This window comes from Mytilus californianus, unplaced genomic scaffold (genome assembly GCF_021869535.1).
Source record: "Mytilus californianus isolate M0D057914Y unplaced genomic scaffold, xbMytCali1.0.p SCAF_7, whole genome shotgun sequence".
Classification (NCBI taxonomy): Eukaryota; Metazoa; Mollusca; class Bivalvia; order Mytilida; family Mytilidae; genus Mytilus; species Mytilus californianus.
This window is the reverse complement of record NW_026262723.1, coordinates 80,016,968-80,035,829: the sequence shown is the minus strand read 5'-3', so window position 1 is coordinate 80,035,829 and position 18,862 is coordinate 80,016,968. Positions and strand designations below refer to the sequence as shown.

Here is an 18,862-nt window from a genome sequence, read left to right as displayed (position 1 = left end):
ATAAATCATTGAACTGAACTGAAACTTATAAGGTTTCACTACATCAGACAGAGTTTTACCCGATCTTATTTTTGGTTGAAATAACCACTTGTGATTTTCAACTTTGGTTAACAAAATCTTGCGGTTTTTTTGCCTGTCCCCTCCCGAAACAAGCACACACTTTTGATAATCTGTTCATATGGTTTATTCGTCATGCATCTACCGTTCAAATAAATAAATAAATAATCTTCAAATATGATAACCTGTAGTCTGATTCATTTTCATCATAGCTGGTATTTATATCTGCAAGAAATCTCTTCTGTACAGCCTTTACAGTAGTTTTACTTCCTGTGCTAGTTACTGTTATATTTATGTAAGGAAACCCCATCTGTCTAGTCCACGTGTCCATCATATCTTTAACCGTAAGCGAAGGTTCAACCTGTTATAACAAGTTCAGTCATAAGACAAAATGGAAATATATATGTTATATGTTCTGAATACACGACTTAAAACATTTCTACAACTTCTAATATTTAATAAAAACAAGAATGTGTCCATAGTACACGGATGTCCCACTCGCACTATCATTTTCTATGTTCAGTGGACCGTGAAATTGGGGTCAAAACTCTAATTTGGCATTAAGATTAGAAAGGTCATATCATAGGGAACATGTGTACTAAGTTTCAAGTTGATTTGACTTCAACTTCATCAAAATCTACCTTGATCAAAAACTTTAACCTGAAGCGGGACAGACGGACGGAAGGACGAACGAACGAACGGACGCACACAACGAAAAACATAATGCCCCTCTGCTATCGTAGGTGGGGCATAATAGTTCCTTTACGTCTTTACCAATATGCAATGCTGAAGTGAGGAGTGTATACCAACAAGATTTTTATTCTAGTGATAAAAAAAGAAATGCAAAAAAAAATCTTAAATAAGATAGATTGCAATACAAAATTTTCTAAGGTTTCTTTTAAATGAATAATCTCTAAACTTACGTTACCGAGCTTTGCCCATAAGTCATCTGTTTTAGCGTTTGACCACTCAAATCCTTTTAAATATTTCTAAAAAGAAAGTAAAAACATAATATATTGAACATCAAGTGATGCATAAAACAGAGTCAAAGCGTAAATTGTTTAAATTTTAAGAATGAAAACTTTAACTGTGAAAAATCAACACATTTCTGTATTCAATTTACGCCAATGACCTTGGAAGAAAAAAAACCAGATATACACTTTAAAGCTTTTGATTCATGGTTATACTGTCCAAATCAACTCGGTTGACGGACAAATGGTTCAGTTTTAGTAAAATTTAATTTAGTAAATTTATGAACTATAAATTACAATTAATATAATTCCAAAACAGAAGCATTATTTCACTAGTATGCATGATACCAACGGAAACGTACAATCCACCAACACTCAACCAGAAGCAAAGTTTAACGTAAAAAAATATATTGTGACAAACAGTCACGATAATCAAACTGTGTTAGTATAGATATGAGGAAAATGTGATACATTATGGTTTAATGAAATCTTTGCTTAGAATTGTCTAGTAATTTCAGATAGAAAACCAAGTATCGACTGTATATCATTTGAACTAGACAGGAAGTACTTTTAAGTTTTTTTTTTTAAATAGACTAATTGAAACCTAGGTAACTTTCTACGCCAGTTATAGTATGCTAGTAAAATTTGAATGACTAACAAGAGTACTCGTTCGCTATGCAACTGTTTGACCATTAAAACTGTACTTAATATACACTAACTATAATTACTTGATGTTCAACATTGACATAGTCCGATTTTGTGGTTTCGATGCCATCATACTTCTTTCGTTAATATTAATAATTGTACTAATATCGTATAGACGAATATTTTGGCTCAACAAACGGGCTTTTTCAGTGTCAATGTCTTTATCAAAATGTAAGCATTTATGTAATATACAAACCCCGACGCCTTCAAAGAATCTTTCTCGTCCCATGACAGATTCCAACATGCGAATTACAGATGCTCCCTGATAAAAGATAATTTTTTTAAATAACTTTTAGTTTGAGCAAAAAAGGTAAATAGAAAACAGGTAAATTTAGAAATTTTAATTGCAAGACTTGGTATTTATGTCTAGCATCCATATATTTGTTTTCGTTTATACTTGCACGGCTTTTAAATAGCTCTCAAATACCACGGTTGATTTCGTACCATGGGTATTTGTTCACCATGGAATTACGTAATGTTTTATGGTAATTTAAAAATCAAATCGCTGTAGACCAGTATAATGGTGTGCGAATAAACAGATGCATATATGTCTTTTAGTTTATTTCATATCAGATATAAATCAACTTTTTCCTGGTAGTAAAAATGGTCATGTGTCATTCTTCTATCTACATTTTTGCTGTAGAAATCCATTAGGTTTCATTACCCGCTAATGATTTTACATATGCACCCTTGTCTGACCATATACAAATTCTTCGTTTCTTTACGGATCTGCAATAATTAACTGTACTTTGTTCCATGTGTTCGATAGCCAATCGAAAGTGTTCATACTATTTCTAATTTACAAACTTGTGTAAATGTAACTTATGAAGAGGACAATATCATGATAAATGGGCAATATTTCTGTCAATACACTGTTCCTTGGGCAGTCTATACAGGTGTATCATGATGTTAATCATACACATTAGGGATCTAGAATAGATGAAACTAAGCACAGTTAATTAGCTGTTAACGTCTGCGAGTCTAATGAATGCTTAGTCAACAATACTGGATAAATTTGATTTGGGTTTAAACTTGTCATATTAACCTCTACTATAGAATACTATCGTATGCCACAAACATTTTTAACATCACTAATTATTTCTCATAGGATATTAAAAAAAATCAATCATACTTGATGGCATCAACACTGATTTATATATTAAATTTAAAAAAAAATGTTTCTTTTGCATTAAATTATGCTATTATTTAGAACAAATTCATTGACTAAAATTTGTAATGTACGCTTAATGATCAGGTTGCTGCAAACAATGTTAACAGAACAATTTGTGCTTCAAACGCTTGTATTATTCACCACTCCAAGAATCAAACGAAAAAATGAATCTAAATGCCTAAGATTAATATGTTTATAAGCAAAAAATAGTTAGCAGTAACAATTACCTTGCTGTACGATATACTATCAAAAACTTCGTTTATCTGGTTAGGATTTTGTACGTTTACAATAATTGGATGTGAGGATACTTTAGAATCTGTTATCATTACTGGCAAGGCATCCTCTGTTGAAAATTGCTCCATCTAAATATAATTCAAATAATTCAAAGGAAATGGGTTTTTTTATTGATAAATCAATTAAGTGAAGAAAAGAAATAAAGCAGAGTACATACAAACACATTAAATGCTTAAAGGGATGTTGGATGTGTACTGATTGATAATTTAGCCTTAGACACATGATTTTTTATTATTAGTTGTTATTAGTTTTGAACTAGCTGTCAGTAACTACAAGTACTCTCAGATCTGTACGTAGTGTCTTTTTGTTGTGGGGATGTATAAGTACCCGTCCACGTCGACTCTGTATTTTAGTTAGATGTATTTCTATTTGTATCCATCTGATGAGTTGAGCCTTTTTGAACTGATTTATATAGTTTGTCCTTAGGTTGTACTGTTACAACACTGTCCCAGGTTAGGAGGACGGTTGGCGCCTTCAAACTAGTATAACTCCGCCACATTCTGTATGTGCCTGTCCCAAGTCAGGAGCCTTGTAATGTATTATGGTCAATTCAAAAGGATGCAACTTCAAAAATTTAGGTGGTCTTTTTGCAACTTTTATCTTATTCTATGGTATAGCATGGTAAATGCATGATACGTTATTGTATTGTATTACGTTTAATGACATTTTGATATAAAATTTATAAATTTGTTATCGTCAACTGTTTATTTCCTGTTGTTAATATAATAGGGATACGACGGACGTTAGTCATTGGCTTCCATGACTCCAGTAGTAGTTCTCTGGACAGATAAATTCGTAAGTCATCTAAAACTACTTTTGTATGATTTTATGGGACGTTATTGTAGTCTTACCATATCCCACGCTGGTCTGAATGAATCCACGCCTATATACTCTATAAAGCTGGCAAAGCCTTCGTTTAACCAGAGGTCGTCCCACCAGTCCATCGTCACAATATTTCCAAACCACTGTAATGTCCAGACATATACTTAATTACTAGTACAAAATAACATTAACAGTATCAATTTTAGTGCACCAAATGCGCAAATTCAACAATTAATTCTCGCTCTTTAGTGATGCTCGAGGCCAAAATACTTCATCCGAAATCTAATATAAACGTTGAAGAGCTAATCAAATTTTAAAAAAAGACCAATAGTAAATCCAAAACCCGTACAAGGAATCAGAGCTATAATGCACGAGGGAGATACATTCCTTAATTTATAATGATTTCAAAATTTTATAGCAACAAATTCAAATCAAACAATGTCCATGTTTTCATGTCAGTACCGAAGTACATGTATGTAATTGCAAAGATATACCAAATTGAAATGCTAGACTATGATGAGTGGATTACAGTTGTATCATTATCAAAGTTTTTAATAACATTAACGTTACCATTTTGTTTTTGGTACCTGATGCGCATTTCTACAATAGATGTTTCCTCAGTGATGCCCGAGGCCAAAATATTTGAAAATCCAAAACTTATTTAAAAGAAGAAAGAGCTTATAAATCAAGGAGGACAAAAAGTATAAGTAGTGTCAAAAGGCCGATTCTGCGGCACTTGCCATTTTAAGCACAAATTCAGCATAGGAACCCCAACCCCAAACATAAAATGCAAACGCAATACGTTTCAATTAGCCTAAGGGTAAAAACAAGAATGTCTTTCAGTTTAGCACAAAACCCAAACACCTTAGAAGGATGTAATCCTAGGGTAAATACAAATATGTCTTTCGTACAAAAGATGGAGGAACTCAGAAGTCCACAAATCGTAGACAACGATTTTATGAACGATAATGTTTTCGAGGAAAAGGCAAAGGATCAGAGCCTGGAAACCCTGAAATGGAAGGAACTCTCAACCGGTGTGATCTATAAAATCCTGGAAGTGGTGGAAGTAGATGGTAAGTTTGGAAAGAGTAAGATCCTCACCTTGAAAAACAATGAAGGAGAAACGAATAGGGTGTGGGCCTGCAGTGGACTGAACAGAGAGACAGGACCCATGGTAGGAGCCTTCGTGAGAAGTACAGGCTTTAAAGTCAGCAAAAAGACCAAGCAGGAGTACTTCTCTTACGACCTTGTGAGAAATTAAGTCCAAAAAAAAAAATAATGGGCCGGGTGGGGTACAAAAAATTTTTCCGATCCGACATTTCTGCCGGATTGGAAAAGTTTTTTTTTATGCTTGAAACGGAGCATATCATGAAGTGAAGCGGAATGGAACACATCGTGAAACGATGTGTGTAGTGAAGCGTAACGGAACGATGTGTGACGTTTTTTACGGCGCATGCGCATTTGATACGCACAATTTTAGTAATGCCCTTATTGTATAGCCCGTACGTCAATAGTCCTTTTTACGCGGGCTTTAAGACGTTATCGTTTTGCAGTGTTGCTAACTGCCTTTGTGACGTTGTTTTGTTTGGATTATACAGAAATGAACGGAGAAGACTGGAAGGTATTTTGTACAATCATGGATGATTTCAGAAACTACTTATGCAACGCTTATCCTAGCGATCAGGAATTGAACGAGTACTGGACAAAACTCGAGCGCTTTGCTGAGCAATCAGCGAAAATATCGAAATGTGAAAAAGAGAGGAAAAAAATTGCACAGAAACGAACGAAGCAGGAAGAAAGGGAAATGTTCAAACGAAAATTGATGGAAAGTTACCAAGAACAAGAAGATGATGATTTAACAGAATTACCGCCTGATTTGCGAAATGAAAAGGACTGTATCACTAGAATTAAAAATCTACAGAAGAAAATCGATCACACAAGACGAAATGTACTGTTCTATACGTTCGGACAAGGAGAAACTATTTTTGTTTTGAAACAAAAATTGAAGCTACATAAGGATGAGTTGTGTCCCTACTTCGCAAAGCACGAACTTGTGTATTCTGCTAGTTATATTTATAAACTGGTCAAATTTTACCAGATTGCTGATCTATACATCAGAAAATATTGAAATGTAACTTACCAGTAAGAGACATTTTCAAACATCTCGACATGTTACATGAAATATGTATTGAACTTGAATGGTGACTTTTGATTAAATCAATACATGAATATCTCGGTCCTTTTAAGGACCACCCACATTATTAAAAAAGAGTCTAAATCTTGTATCACAGGTTTTTTTTTTTACAGCGTGAAAATAGTATTACGGTGTGAGACTTTTTATGGCGGGAAAGTAGTATTACGGCGTGAGACTTTTACGGCGGGAAAAGAGTATAACGGCGTGAGACTTTTTATGGCGGCAAAAGAGTATTACGGCGTGAGACTTTTTATAGCGGGAAAAGAGTATTACGGCGTGAGACTTTTACGGCGGGAAAAGAGTATAACGGCGTGAGACTTTTTATAGCGGGAAAAGAGTATAACGGCGTGAGACTTTTACGGCGGGAAAATAGTATTACAGCGTGAGACTTTTTATAGCGGGAAAAGAGTATAACGGCGTGAGACTTTTACGGCGGGAAAATAGTATTACAGCGTGAGACTTTTTATAGCGGGAAAGTAGTATTACGGCGTGAGACGTTTTATAGCGTGAAAGTAGTATTACGGCGTGAGACTTTTACCCATTGGAAAGCCTTATTTGGGGATTAGGAAGCACACTTCGAAAGCTCCTCACTGAAACTGGATAGGGGTTGTCGCAGCTGATCTTTCTCATTGTAGTAGTTCTTGAGGCAGGTAACGATCTTCCCAAACTCAGCATTATCGATCTGTTCATCGTCAGCCAAAGAAGTACTAATATATTGTTCAACCAAAAATTTTGTGGACTGTGCCAATTGCAAGGTGTCGCGATGTTTTTTCTTCTTTTTCATGATACGCCTTGAGATTAGTGTGAGTACCATCACGCCAGTGGCACTCAAGCACGCAAGGGATCCTAGGGGAAGGGAGGCTATAATACCTATACCGGTCAAAGCTGAACCCATGGTGCAGCTGGTTAACACCAAACTGCCCACAGAACAAACACCCAGTGCTACAGATACAACTTTGTCCAGACGTTTGTAGATCTTCAAGGTATGTTGATACTTATGTATATCCGCGTTGAGTTGATCTTCCATACATTCGACTCTGGTCTGTCGGTATCCAGAATCTAAATCATCCATTTATTTATAGGAGCATACCGAGGAGGGGAATATTTTTGAAGGGGCTGTTAGCACCTAAGATTAGACCAGCTCCGTCGTGGAATTGCTGACCACGCTTCAAGTAGAGTCCATCACCATAGGTGATCCGGGCGTTTGAAGGTTTGAGGTAGAGACCGTTGCCACTAGGTTTCACGGTGCAAACGCATCCACCACGTTTCAGGTACAATCCAGACCCTAAGGCCTTGTTGACGGCTACACCACCAAGACCACTCAAGGCTCCAACACCCAAGGCGGGTAGACTGGTTTTTGCTAACATGGGGAGTGCCCTCATTGCCAGCCCCGCCAACATGGGTAGGAAGCCACCCACCTTCTGCATGTTTTCCTTTAATTGGGTCGCACTCAACTCTAGGACCATACCACCAGTACCCTTTTGTAGGAGCTTGGCGATCTTTTGAACCTGGCGGGTGGTGAGCAACATCTTGTGTTCACCTTGCAGGTTTGCGTGGGACAAACGAATGGAGACCGGACAACCTTTTTTGGCAGCCCGTTGTAGTTTATCAGCTTGACCTTTTGTCAAACTCAAACCATGTTCGTGATAAGTCATTTATTTATACCTCACGAAGATGAAAGCGGATGGTGAGATGTTCACCCCTGAAATCGATGGGCCTACCATCTTGATCGGTGAGATACGTTTGCATGCGATTGATGGTTCGCAAGGTCACCGGCAAGTATACTAGATTCTTTGGGGTTTGAATGATCTTCATACCAGGACCGTCTGCGGGAAAAAAGCTGTAGATGGTAGACTGCTGTGTACCATTTACATAATTTCCATGGATGATATCACTATTCACCAGAATGCTGTTGATGCTGATGATATTTACAATGTGTTCCCCTTCCGTATAGCCGTTTGTGATCATATCGAACGTGTAAATCTGCCGCTCGAATCCCAAGACGGTGTTGATGCTATTGACAACGTTGAAGTCTACTTGATAGTGTCTGGCGAGGGTCAGCGTTGCTCTTAGGGTTGCCCGGTTGGCATCGATGATGATCTTCGTTTTGTGTTTGTTGAGCCGCAGCCGCCGCTGGATCTCATTGTTGATGTCTTCGATGTCATAGGAACCTGTGCTTAGTGCGATGGGAAACCAGTTGGCACCATCGTCGGGGGAGTAGCGGAAGGAATTGTTACCTGTATGAATGTTGGGGATGGAGTTATAGGTTTCCAGGTTTACTAATGCCATTTCGTAGGTCTTAGATTCCTTGAGTTGTAGTGGGGGGTTGAACCGGGTAAGGATTTGGTTATCGTTTCCAGAGACGATGAAGGAAAACCCATGCTTTGGGTCGGTGTTATTAGCAATTTGCTGCAACAATGTGTTATCCATTTATTTATGGTAGACCATTGTCACATATTTTTGCTTCCACTCTTCGATACCGTCATACTGCTCCTTGAGTTGTTTACTAGCCTTCACTACGATCGCATAGACTTCGGCGGGGTGACTGGCAAAGAGGAGTTGTAGGTGAATTTTATCCATTTACTTTTAGTACACAACGTTCATCTTTTGACCATCGGATTCAAACTGTAGTATTCTGTCGGAAATGACAAGTGCAAACGCCTCGGTGTTGGCTGGAACATTACGGGCGAATTCGGCTCTGATCTGAATATCCACCGTGGATTCTTTGAGACGCTCAGACTGATGACTCACATCAATCACAAACAAGGGGTACAAGTCGATGAAATCGGAGGGATTAATCCCACCATTACTGAGGAGACTGTCCATGTTATGGAATTTCTTTCTGAAGTCGGAGGCCTCTTTGAACACTCTGGCGATCCTATTTTCGTTGAAAGCTGCATTATAGTCGACTGCTGGATAACGTTCAGCGTTGAGGGTGACATGGATATTTCGCAATCGACAGTGATCGAACACGGCAGCATTATGGGTTTGGTCACCACTTTTGTCGGTTTGGAAGGCAACAATGATATATCTAGGCTTTTCGCGACCACTCTTGGCAGCTAGGCGCCAGTTAAACTGTGAGGCTTGGGGAACGGCTATGGAATCACACTGTCTCATGCGAAATCCACAGTGGATCTTGGATTTACTTTGGATGGTTTTGTACAGTTGCATCTTATTTTCGTCTGAGGGGGTGATGTGAGGGACGAACCACGATAGTTTATTCAGGACGATCTTTGCCGGATCGTTGACGGCAGCTGCTCTCAAAATGGCATTAGCATTTGAATCGCGAACGAGTGAGAGTTCGTGTCTGAACCCGTACACTATTTTGTTGTAATCATCTGCGAATCCAAAAATATGTTTTAGGGGGATGGCAAACGAAAACGATCCTTTGTTGGTGGGCTTGGTGATAATGTATCCATGGCGGGCTGCAAATCCAGTGTTCTCAGCCTCAGCATCGATGGAAGAATCCTTATACCACAGTTGGTTGAGACCCTGCGATTTGGAGAAGTCGTCGGGGTAGGTTAACATTCCCAGCATAGTGGTGGCAATGCCGGGGTCGTTAATATGTTCGATCTGCTGACCGGAAAGCCTGTAACTGATGCTCTTGAAGAGATACATGATACCATTATGGGTGAGCGACACAAGATCGCCATCGGCATATGCTGTGTCATCATTCTTGAGAAGTCGACCTTCTACCACGAGATAACTTTCGGCGGGGTGTAGGAACAAATCCTGGGTTTCGATGTTGATTCGGATTTCAGCACCGGGATTGTTCAGCTGGGCACCGGCTTGTGGTTCGTATTCTCGAACCTGATATTCCTGGAGACTTTCGTCGAAGGTCAACCCTTCGGTGATTGTAAGAATGTTAGACATAATGTATTTATTTATAGCGTTGGACGAAGTCGTGGATGGTTTTGATACCAGAGCCGGAGATTAGATTGTTTAACCGAACTTGCTCTGGCTTTTTGCGTTGAACACTAGGCTGTTGAGGGGTTTTACTGCGTTTTCTGGGGCGGGTCACTTTATCAACCACATGGTCGACGGCTTTGGAAGCCCCTTTTTCAACACCTTTCAAGGCCGCATTGGTGGCAGCACTCACGGCCTTACTTCCTAGGGTTTGGGCGGCAGAGGAAGTAAACATGCGTCCAGCCAAACTGGCGATTGTGTCAAACAGTCCTTTACCACCGTAGGCGTACTTTCGAGCGTAACCTTTCTTGATTTGCAACATTTATTTATAGGATGCTACGATGCAGTGCCTTATATTCCTCGATGCTGATATGTCTACCCCTTTTCATAGCATCGATAATCGACACAATTTCGTTGCGCACACCATTGTTTCCTGCTCGGTATGCTGCAGCACACAGTTCCAAGCGATCGAGAAGCTGCTTGAAGTTGGAAGGAAGAAACACGGTTTGCAGCCCACTGCCAAACTTATCCTTCTTGTAGATGTGGGATACGATTTCCTTCCACTTGTAACTCTTATTCGCCTTCGGGGTTCTCGAGAGGGTGGAATTGCCTTGATACATGGCACCGGAACTTTTCAGGATCTCTGCATAGTCGTAAAGGTCGTCGGGCTCAAACGATTCTGGTTTCTTATTCACCATGAGTTCCCAGAGGCCAAGGGTTCCTTTGTACCTCACACCATCCACGAAAATATCATCATCGTCAAAAGTAACTGGTGAGCTTCCGATGAAGATACCATCGTTTTCAGATCGGAATCCAAAGGTGTGGTCGGCGGAAGGAGTCATATTGAGCTGCAAATACTGCTGTGCTCGAGGTCCGAGGACGGTGTCTGTAGGTGGTGCGATGGGTAGTGGATCAGCAAACTCGGGCGGTGGAGGAGGGAGGGCTGGCACTGCTGCAGGTAAATCTTCGATTGTTTTGGTGATTTTTGAAGCTGCTTCCCGCTGAGCCTCAACCACAGGCTTGAACACCCTGGAAAGGTCTCGGCTGTCCAATCTTGTCGAGACGATGTTGCATGTTGCTGGCTTGAATGCTCCGCTTAGTTTCATGCAACTCCTTTGCGAGCGCCTCACGCTGCTTAGGGTCGGTAATCTTGATAAACGTCATTTATTTATAGGAGCGAACGCTGTTGAACGCCCTTAAGCGTTGGTGTGAACGCCCCTAAGCGTTGGTGTGAACGCCCCTAAGCGTTGGTGTGAACGCCCTTAAGCGTTGGTGTGAACGCCCTTAAGCGTTGGTGTGAACGCCCCTAAGCGTTGGTGTGAACGCCCTTAAGCGTTGGTTCGAACGTCCCGAAGCGTTGGTTCGAACGTCCATACGCGATAAATTGCACATGAAGGTATTACACAGCTGATACGGATCCCTTTTCTTCGGAAGATTCAAGTGTCTTAGGCAGAGGTCTTTACGCGGTTGGCATGGGTTTGTGCACTGGTGGCCTCGAATCGTCTTGGCAGGGCATTGGGGTTGTGGGGGACGCTGCACCTTACCATACAGACGGCCAGAGTTCCATGCGTCGAAATCACCTCTACTGCTATCGATCGGGCGGATGATCGTGCGACCGCATTTCCAACACATACTTGTCATATCGACCGAGTCCCACTCGTGCTTGCATTCAGGAGGTGGTCGTGAGGGCTTGGGAGCATTCTCAAACTCCCGATCCAAGTCCCGTTGATTCTCCAGGTAAAATTCCTGCAAGTGATCCATTTTTTTTTTTTATTTTATACCTCATAGAACTCTTCTAATTTGCATCGGTATTTCCCTGCTGACTTGGGGCTTGTGAGATCGATGGTTACAAATCCATAGGGTTGGGACCAGCAATGCTTACACAGAGCGTCGAACTGTTCCTTGGTGAGATCGTTGCAGTGATCGCGTCGGATGTGGTCGAGATTCTTTGCATCTTGCTGGAAGAGGCAGATAAAGTTTGCATTTTCTCGGATCGATTGTCGGGGTAGTTTGAAGTAGTTCTGACATAGGTAGAAACAATCGACGTTGTTGTGGCGACCGCGCACGTAGTAGTCTTCACACGTGTTCTGTTTGCTCAGCATCAAATCGTCGAACACCATGAGGTTCTTGCGACTGGGGTCGAGTTCTCGGGGGTCTGGTACATCGCTCCCTTGCTCGAAGAAAAAAGTGTCGATACCACTCGGGTGTCGTGGTGGTGGTAAGGCGTCGACCACATCGATCAACGAGTAGGGTGAATTGCTCTTACACTGTAGGAGGTCTCGAATATCTTCCTTAGGGAAGCCTTTTCCCAGCGCTTGCTGCAACAGCTGGTAGATGGGCTGGTGAAGCGATTTTCCGAAGACGTACAATCGATCGTAGTCGAGCCATCTATCGCGCAGGAGTAGGTTGTTCAATAGCGTTGTTTTACCACAGTCCGACTTCCCAATGATCAACCCTCTGATCGACCGCTGCGGTAGGAGGTAGTGATTGCTCCTCTTGGGAGCGTTGGCACTGTAGGAAATGTCTTCGACGTTCATTTATTTAAATAAAATAACGATGATCTTCTGCGTGAAATGTCGTAGGAAGACGGACACAGTTAACCCTGGCGAAACAATTACCAGCAACGGGCGACGGAGGAAGGTTGGCAACTGCAAGGTGTGCGGTGCCAAGAAGTCTCAGTTTGTTGCTACAACCGGTGCAGGGTTTATGAACAAACTAATCAACCGATTACCCATGGAAATGCATCTCCCCGGACACAACTTCACCGGGCCAGGGACTAAACTTAGCAAGCGACTACTCCCCGATTGCACCCCGAAGGCTTGGTCAAAACCCATTAATCGAGTGGACCAGGCTGCATATCACCACGATCTTTGTTATGCCCAGCATAAGGATACCGCTTCACGCAACTCCATCTGTGACAAAGCTATGCTAGCCTCGCTTAACACCATTCCCAACCCTACCACACGCGAACGCATGGACCGCAGCATCGTCGGACCCATCATAGGTACCAAAGCTCGATTCGGTCTGGGTGTTAAAAAAAAAAGTTCGCTGGACCGATGATTTAGCTGAGGAGTTGCACAAACCAGTTCGACGTAAGTTTCAAAAACGCCGTGTGGTAGTGGGTGGTGTGGATGAGACCTGGGCGGCTGACCTTGTTGATATGAGTGCCTTTTCTAGGGACAACAAGGGAAATAAGTTCATCCTGAGCATCATCGATGTCTTCTCCAAATATGGCTGGTTGATACCACTCAAAAACAAGAAGGGGGTGACGGTGCGGGATGCCTTTCAAGCGGTGTTCAAGGAGCGTATGCCCAAGAAGCTTTGGACAGACAAAGGCACTGAGTTTTACAACAAGGATGTAAAGCAGCTGCTTCAAAAGCATGATATTGAGCTCTACTCCACCGAGAACGAAGAGAAGTCGAGTGTGGTTGAACGCTGGAATCGCTCCATGAAAGAGAAAATGTTCAAATATTTCTCGGCCAACTCTACACGCACCTACATCAATGTTTTGGATAATCTTGTTCGCCAGTACAATACCACCAAGCACCGATCCATCAAAATGACCCCTGTCGCCGCAAGTCACAAGGAGCATGAAAACAAGGTGTATTGGAACCTTTATGGCAGCATACTTCCCATGAAACCACCACGATTTCGTGCTGGTGACAAAGTCCGAATCACCAAGAAGAAAGGTACATTCGAGAAGGGATACACACCCCGCTGGACCGAGGAAGTATTCACCATTTCCCTAGTGTTGAACACTCAGCCGCCCACCTATCACCTCAAGGATTTCAGCGGCGAGGAAATTCAGGGATCCTTCTATGAGCCCGAACTTCAAAAAACTGATCAAAACATCTACCGCATAGAGAAGATCCTCCGCAGGCGAACCAAGAACGGGATTAATGAGGTGTTTGTGAAGTGGAAGGGTTATCCTAAGAATTTTAACTCGTGGGTCCCACAATCAGATCTACAATAATCCTCAACAACCTTTCCGGTCTCAACCTTGAGACTGGAAAGATTTGGAAAACTAAGCATGCTTCAATTCGACAAAAACCCTCAATGCATCCAAATCCGACTGTAGACGATCGTAAAGGGCTTTGGTGACGGGTTCATTGTCAGTTCGTGGGAGTGGGAGATTCAGCACGTGAAACTTTTGCATATCAAGCTCAGCATTTATCTTACCCCCGTTAGTTAAGGCACATTTTGACTTATCGACTTTACTATCTTTTAGAGTCATCACCTTTTTTGTGAGTTCTCCGATTGATGAGTCATACTCCTTTTGCATTCGCTTGATGGTCCTCTGCATCTGTTTACACTCAGAATCTAATTTATCAATATCTTTCATACCATCTTTCAACTCTTGGGTTACCCACCGTTTTGTCACAGCATCCGAGCTGTCCTTGGGATGTCCTAGGCTAGTAATGCGATTGTCGTTCATATTCAAATCCTGCAGCATTCGCCAAAGGGATGCGCGCTTTCTTGCATGAGATCCAAACTTATCCATTTATTTATAGAGTGAGAAGACCGCGTCCTCTAGCGACTTCCCCGCCGACAGCATATTCAACACGTACAGACAAAAGTGACCACACACCACCGAGCCTCGCTGCTGCAATTCATCCGTGCTATATCGAATTTCAGGCTGTAAGTAGTTCACCATCTCGTCAGGTGGTGGCAATCCATAGGAGTCAAAGTAATACTTTACCGGCCCACGTTTATACCAGCAGGTCCAATGCGTTCCAGGACCTTCCCAGCTATCGTGATTCAAGATTCCACATTCGATGCGGCGCGGGCTGGGTGGTAGGGTATCTCGCATGAATACCCCTCTGAAACATGGGATTCCTAGGTCCTTGGTGGCTTTCACAAGGTCTACATTCGAAAGAGGTTTATTGGGAAGGGTTATGTTGTGCACACGTATGCTGCTCATTTATTTAATCCTAGCTTGCTGAGGTGTTGTAAAATCCTGTAATAATTTTTGGTAAATTCCATCATCGCTAAGATCTTTTCAGCTTCTTGTTCTTTAATCTCTTCAGCCTTTCTCTTCTCCAAACGGTCTCTGAGTTTATCTTGTTTTTCATAGAGTTCCATCTTCTGGCGATATTCATTAATACATTCTTGACCCGAACCAGCATACCTGGTGAATTTTGTATAATTGTTGCGTTTACTTTTACCCATTACTTTATTTATATGAATCAAAAGTGGCCTTTAGATATCCTTTTCGATTTTGTAATGTCCTTGGGCAAGAGTACTGATTCCATCCTCCAGAATATGTCGCTTGTCATCCTTGGCCGAGAGTGCTATTTTGTTGATTTCCTCGGTGTAGATCTGGTGAAGGCGGCTGCGGATGATGTTCATCGGCTTACATATTTCCAGCTGAGTGTCTAGGCATTGTTTGTACTCATCAAAGGTGATGTTTTGTTTGATGACAGACTTTGTTACTCCTTTTGCTCTCTTGGTGGTAGTGTGGTCGTTCATCTTGTAGGAGTATAACTTTGCCCGGAGACCTACAAACTCTGTCATCACTTTACCACCACACTCGTCCTTAAACATTCCAACTACCTTTTTGTTTACACCGGTGGGAATGCCTGAAGGATGTTCGGTAGGGTAGCTGGAGGTATCGAATTTTTCTTGGACGTGTGGTGTAATGTCCTTGTAAAAGTCCTCGGTCTTAATCTCATAGGCCAAGCTGTCAGTGTCGGTAAAGAGCAGCTGGGCGTTGTCACAGTACATCTTCCTGATGAAACCGTAGTGAAAGTCATACATCAGGGTCTTTGAGATGTCCAGAATGCAGGCTCCCAAATACACAGGCTTATCAAACTTAAGCTTGGTCTTTTTCATGTGGACGGCTGCTAAGTTGTTGGTAAAGACGACCCGACGATCGAAGTTGGGTTTGGCCACAAGCTTAAGTGCCTGCTTTTCACTATTGACCAGTTTGACGTCCACCCTCTTGCGGATGTTCTCCATGGTCTTTCCGAAAACTGAGACATTCATAAGTTTGAAAAAGTCTTTCTCAGAATCGGTCTTAGCTTTGGTGCGGAGAGCGGTGTTAAGATCGATGTAGTGTTTGAGCCATGGGGATTGTCTAAACCTGATAATCCGACGTGTTTTGGTGAGTTTCATGCCCATCGTCAGGTACATTTTGAGATTTCCGTAGTGGAGAGTATACTTTTCGCGCTTACCTAGGTGAGGCACTAGCTTTCGCACCTTATTTATCTCCACATTCTCTGGAGCTAGTGGATAGTCATTGTGAGCATCATGAAGCTTTTCGGGGTACTCCAAATCACACTCTACCATGGCACCATATTCATGGTCATCGGGGTACTCTAGGATCTCCTCAATCTCCTCTGGCTCTACCCACTCAAAGTCTCCCGTGGGCAGAGATTGTACCATCGCCCATCCGTAGAGGTTGTTGGCGTCAAGATAGGTCAAATACTTAGTTGGCTGGGAGCTATCAAAATTCTTCATGTAGGGATTGTTAGCCTTGCCATGTCGATGAGAGATCATGGCGACACCTCCTCTGGTTGCATTCTCAAACATCATCAGCATATCAGGGTCCGAGAGGAGTTCTAGTCTCACTCCTGTACATTTTAGCATTGCATCGTAGGATAGTCCTGGAGATGTGAAATAGTGTGCAGGGTCGAGTTTATAGTTAGCCATACATATATTCCTGAAGTCCTCAAAAATATCCTCCAATATGGCTACATCACTTTCCAGGTATAGATTGTGGTAGTCCCGCAAAGTCTTACACCTAAATTCCTTAAACACCTGCTGAGCATGTGCATAGTCCTCGTCGCTGATGTGTGTGCCATAGAGTTTGCTGAAGAATTCCTCCTTGGGTGGTAGTTGTGTTTCCTCTAGCTTGGCAGGTCCATCCATGTAATCATAGGGATATACTCCCTTCCTGATCATCAGTTCATATCGATCGCCAAAGCACTTCTTTATTGCCCCGAATTGTTCCTTTGTAAGATTCCCTGCCAAGGTTTCCAGGGAGTTCGGTAGAAACCTGTATGAATCTATGAATCTCATCTCCAATGCTCCATCTACTTCTTTCGAGAAGCTGATGTATTTCTCATCGGTGTTAGGGATGCAGTTTATCTTACCTTCTCCAACTCCTAATTCGCTCACAAAAAGATAGGCGTCGTATCCACTCAAGTTGTGGAAAACAATGGGTACATGTCTTGGAAGTTGGAAGTCCAAGTTGCACTGGTTGTGTGCTGCGCCGCGATACTTACCTGTGAGGTGATCGTGGTCGCGAACCTTGTCACCAGCTAATTCACCACCGCAAATGTGACAGTTTGTGGTTGCTTCAAAAATCTCCTTATCAGCGTCGGTCATCTCTATAGGTTTGTTTTCCTTGTAAAGCTTAGCAATCTCCCTAACTTCCTGCTCCATGCACTGTACAAACTTTTTAGCTGCATCCTCTCCACAGTAGATGACTGAGTCTTTGTAATCACCGTGAGCATATTTCACCCTATAGCAAAAACCTGATAGTCGATGTTGTTGATATGCCTTTGTGTAGGCCTGTGATGGATCTGGCTGGCAAGTGTCGACCTTCTCCGTAAAACACTCGAAATCCGCATAAATGACGAATGGAACCCTCATCAACTTTTTGTGGTTATGGAAGGCTATGTGGGTTCCTTCCTCTGGCATCTCGATCCTTACTGCATCCTTCTGACTGCAATACTCCATATGCTCATCCAGGATATCCTGTCTTGAGAAGTGAGACAAACACCTGCGGCAAAAGAACAGTTCATGACCATGCTCTGAGATTTGACAGCTCAAAAGTCGAGATAGGCTCTTAATCCAGCAATAGTGCTGCTTGCTCTTATTGGTCAGGAACAGAAGATCCACATGTCTCGAACCTGTATTCTTAGATATTCTGAGGGGATATATTTGGAGGTCCTCTTCTTCATCTTCACCCTTCTTTACACCGTCAAAGCCAAAGACGTTAATGTTTAGGTCGGTGTTCTGCCTCTCGAATTTGTCAATGGCCTTTAGCGAGACTGGAAACTCAATGCCATCAAAATTGAACTCATCAGCCCACTTTTTGTACTGACCCACCCGTTTGGTACAGTTTTTGTCAACTTCCTCATGATGTAGGGCTGAAATAATGGCCCAACGTAAGCATTCCTGATCAGTATTCTGCACATTGATGATAGCTTTCTTTTGAGCGAGCGGTTTTGGCAATGCTATGTAGGAACTGCCTTTGAGAGGTTTAAACTTGTTTAAGTGGATTTCTAGCTTTTCAATATGACCAAATGTCCACCCACTACCTTCACGCATGTATTTAGCCATATTTTCTTTGACCTTCTCGACCATAAATGCTATTTCCAACTCAAGGTCTGTGGATTCGGTGATGGTGGTAAGGGTTGATCTAAAGTGGGGAATGACGTAGATATTTTCTCCGGTCGCTGGGTTTGTTTTTACCATCTCCACCTGTAGTACTAATTGCACTTTTAGGGCCTTCATTTTGGTGAGTGCATCTGAAATTGTGCTGGCGATAGTGCTTTGACTTACATTAAAAAACGTTAGCATATCATGCTGTTTCAAGGGTTCAATGGTGATTGTGCCAAATACACCTTTCAATGCATCGCGTCGGTTAACAATTTTGATTTCCTCTTCAACGGAGGCATTTTCAATGTTCTTTTTCACCAGTTCGGTCAGGTCAGCTCTCCCTAGTCGGGAATAGTTGGTAATTCCCCGTCTTTTGGCAATGGTCTTCAGTTCCTTTTTGGTAAAAACCTCTTC

At 42.0% G+C, this 18,862-nt stretch overlaps 1 protein-coding gene across 1 annotated transcript in view; it reads right to left on the bottom strand.

The window, feature by feature from the left end:
• Window positions 1-18,862, bottom strand: part of LOC127708774 (glutamyl aminopeptidase-like) — a 47,830-nt gene that overhangs the window by 13,833 nt on the left and 15,135 nt on the right. Inside the window, exons 6-10 of the mRNA XM_052213892.1 lie at window positions 4,050-4,163; window positions 3,132-3,266; window positions 1,930-1,995; window positions 981-1,046; window positions 243-418 (exon numbers count right to left, since the gene is read on the bottom strand). Of these exons, the coding sequence (XP_052069852.1) occupies window positions 243-418; window positions 981-1,046; window positions 1,930-1,995; window positions 3,132-3,266; window positions 4,050-4,163 (557 nt within the window). The remainder of the gene's footprint in view (window positions 1-242; window positions 419-980; window positions 1,047-1,929; window positions 1,996-3,131; window positions 3,267-4,049; window positions 4,164-18,862) is intronic.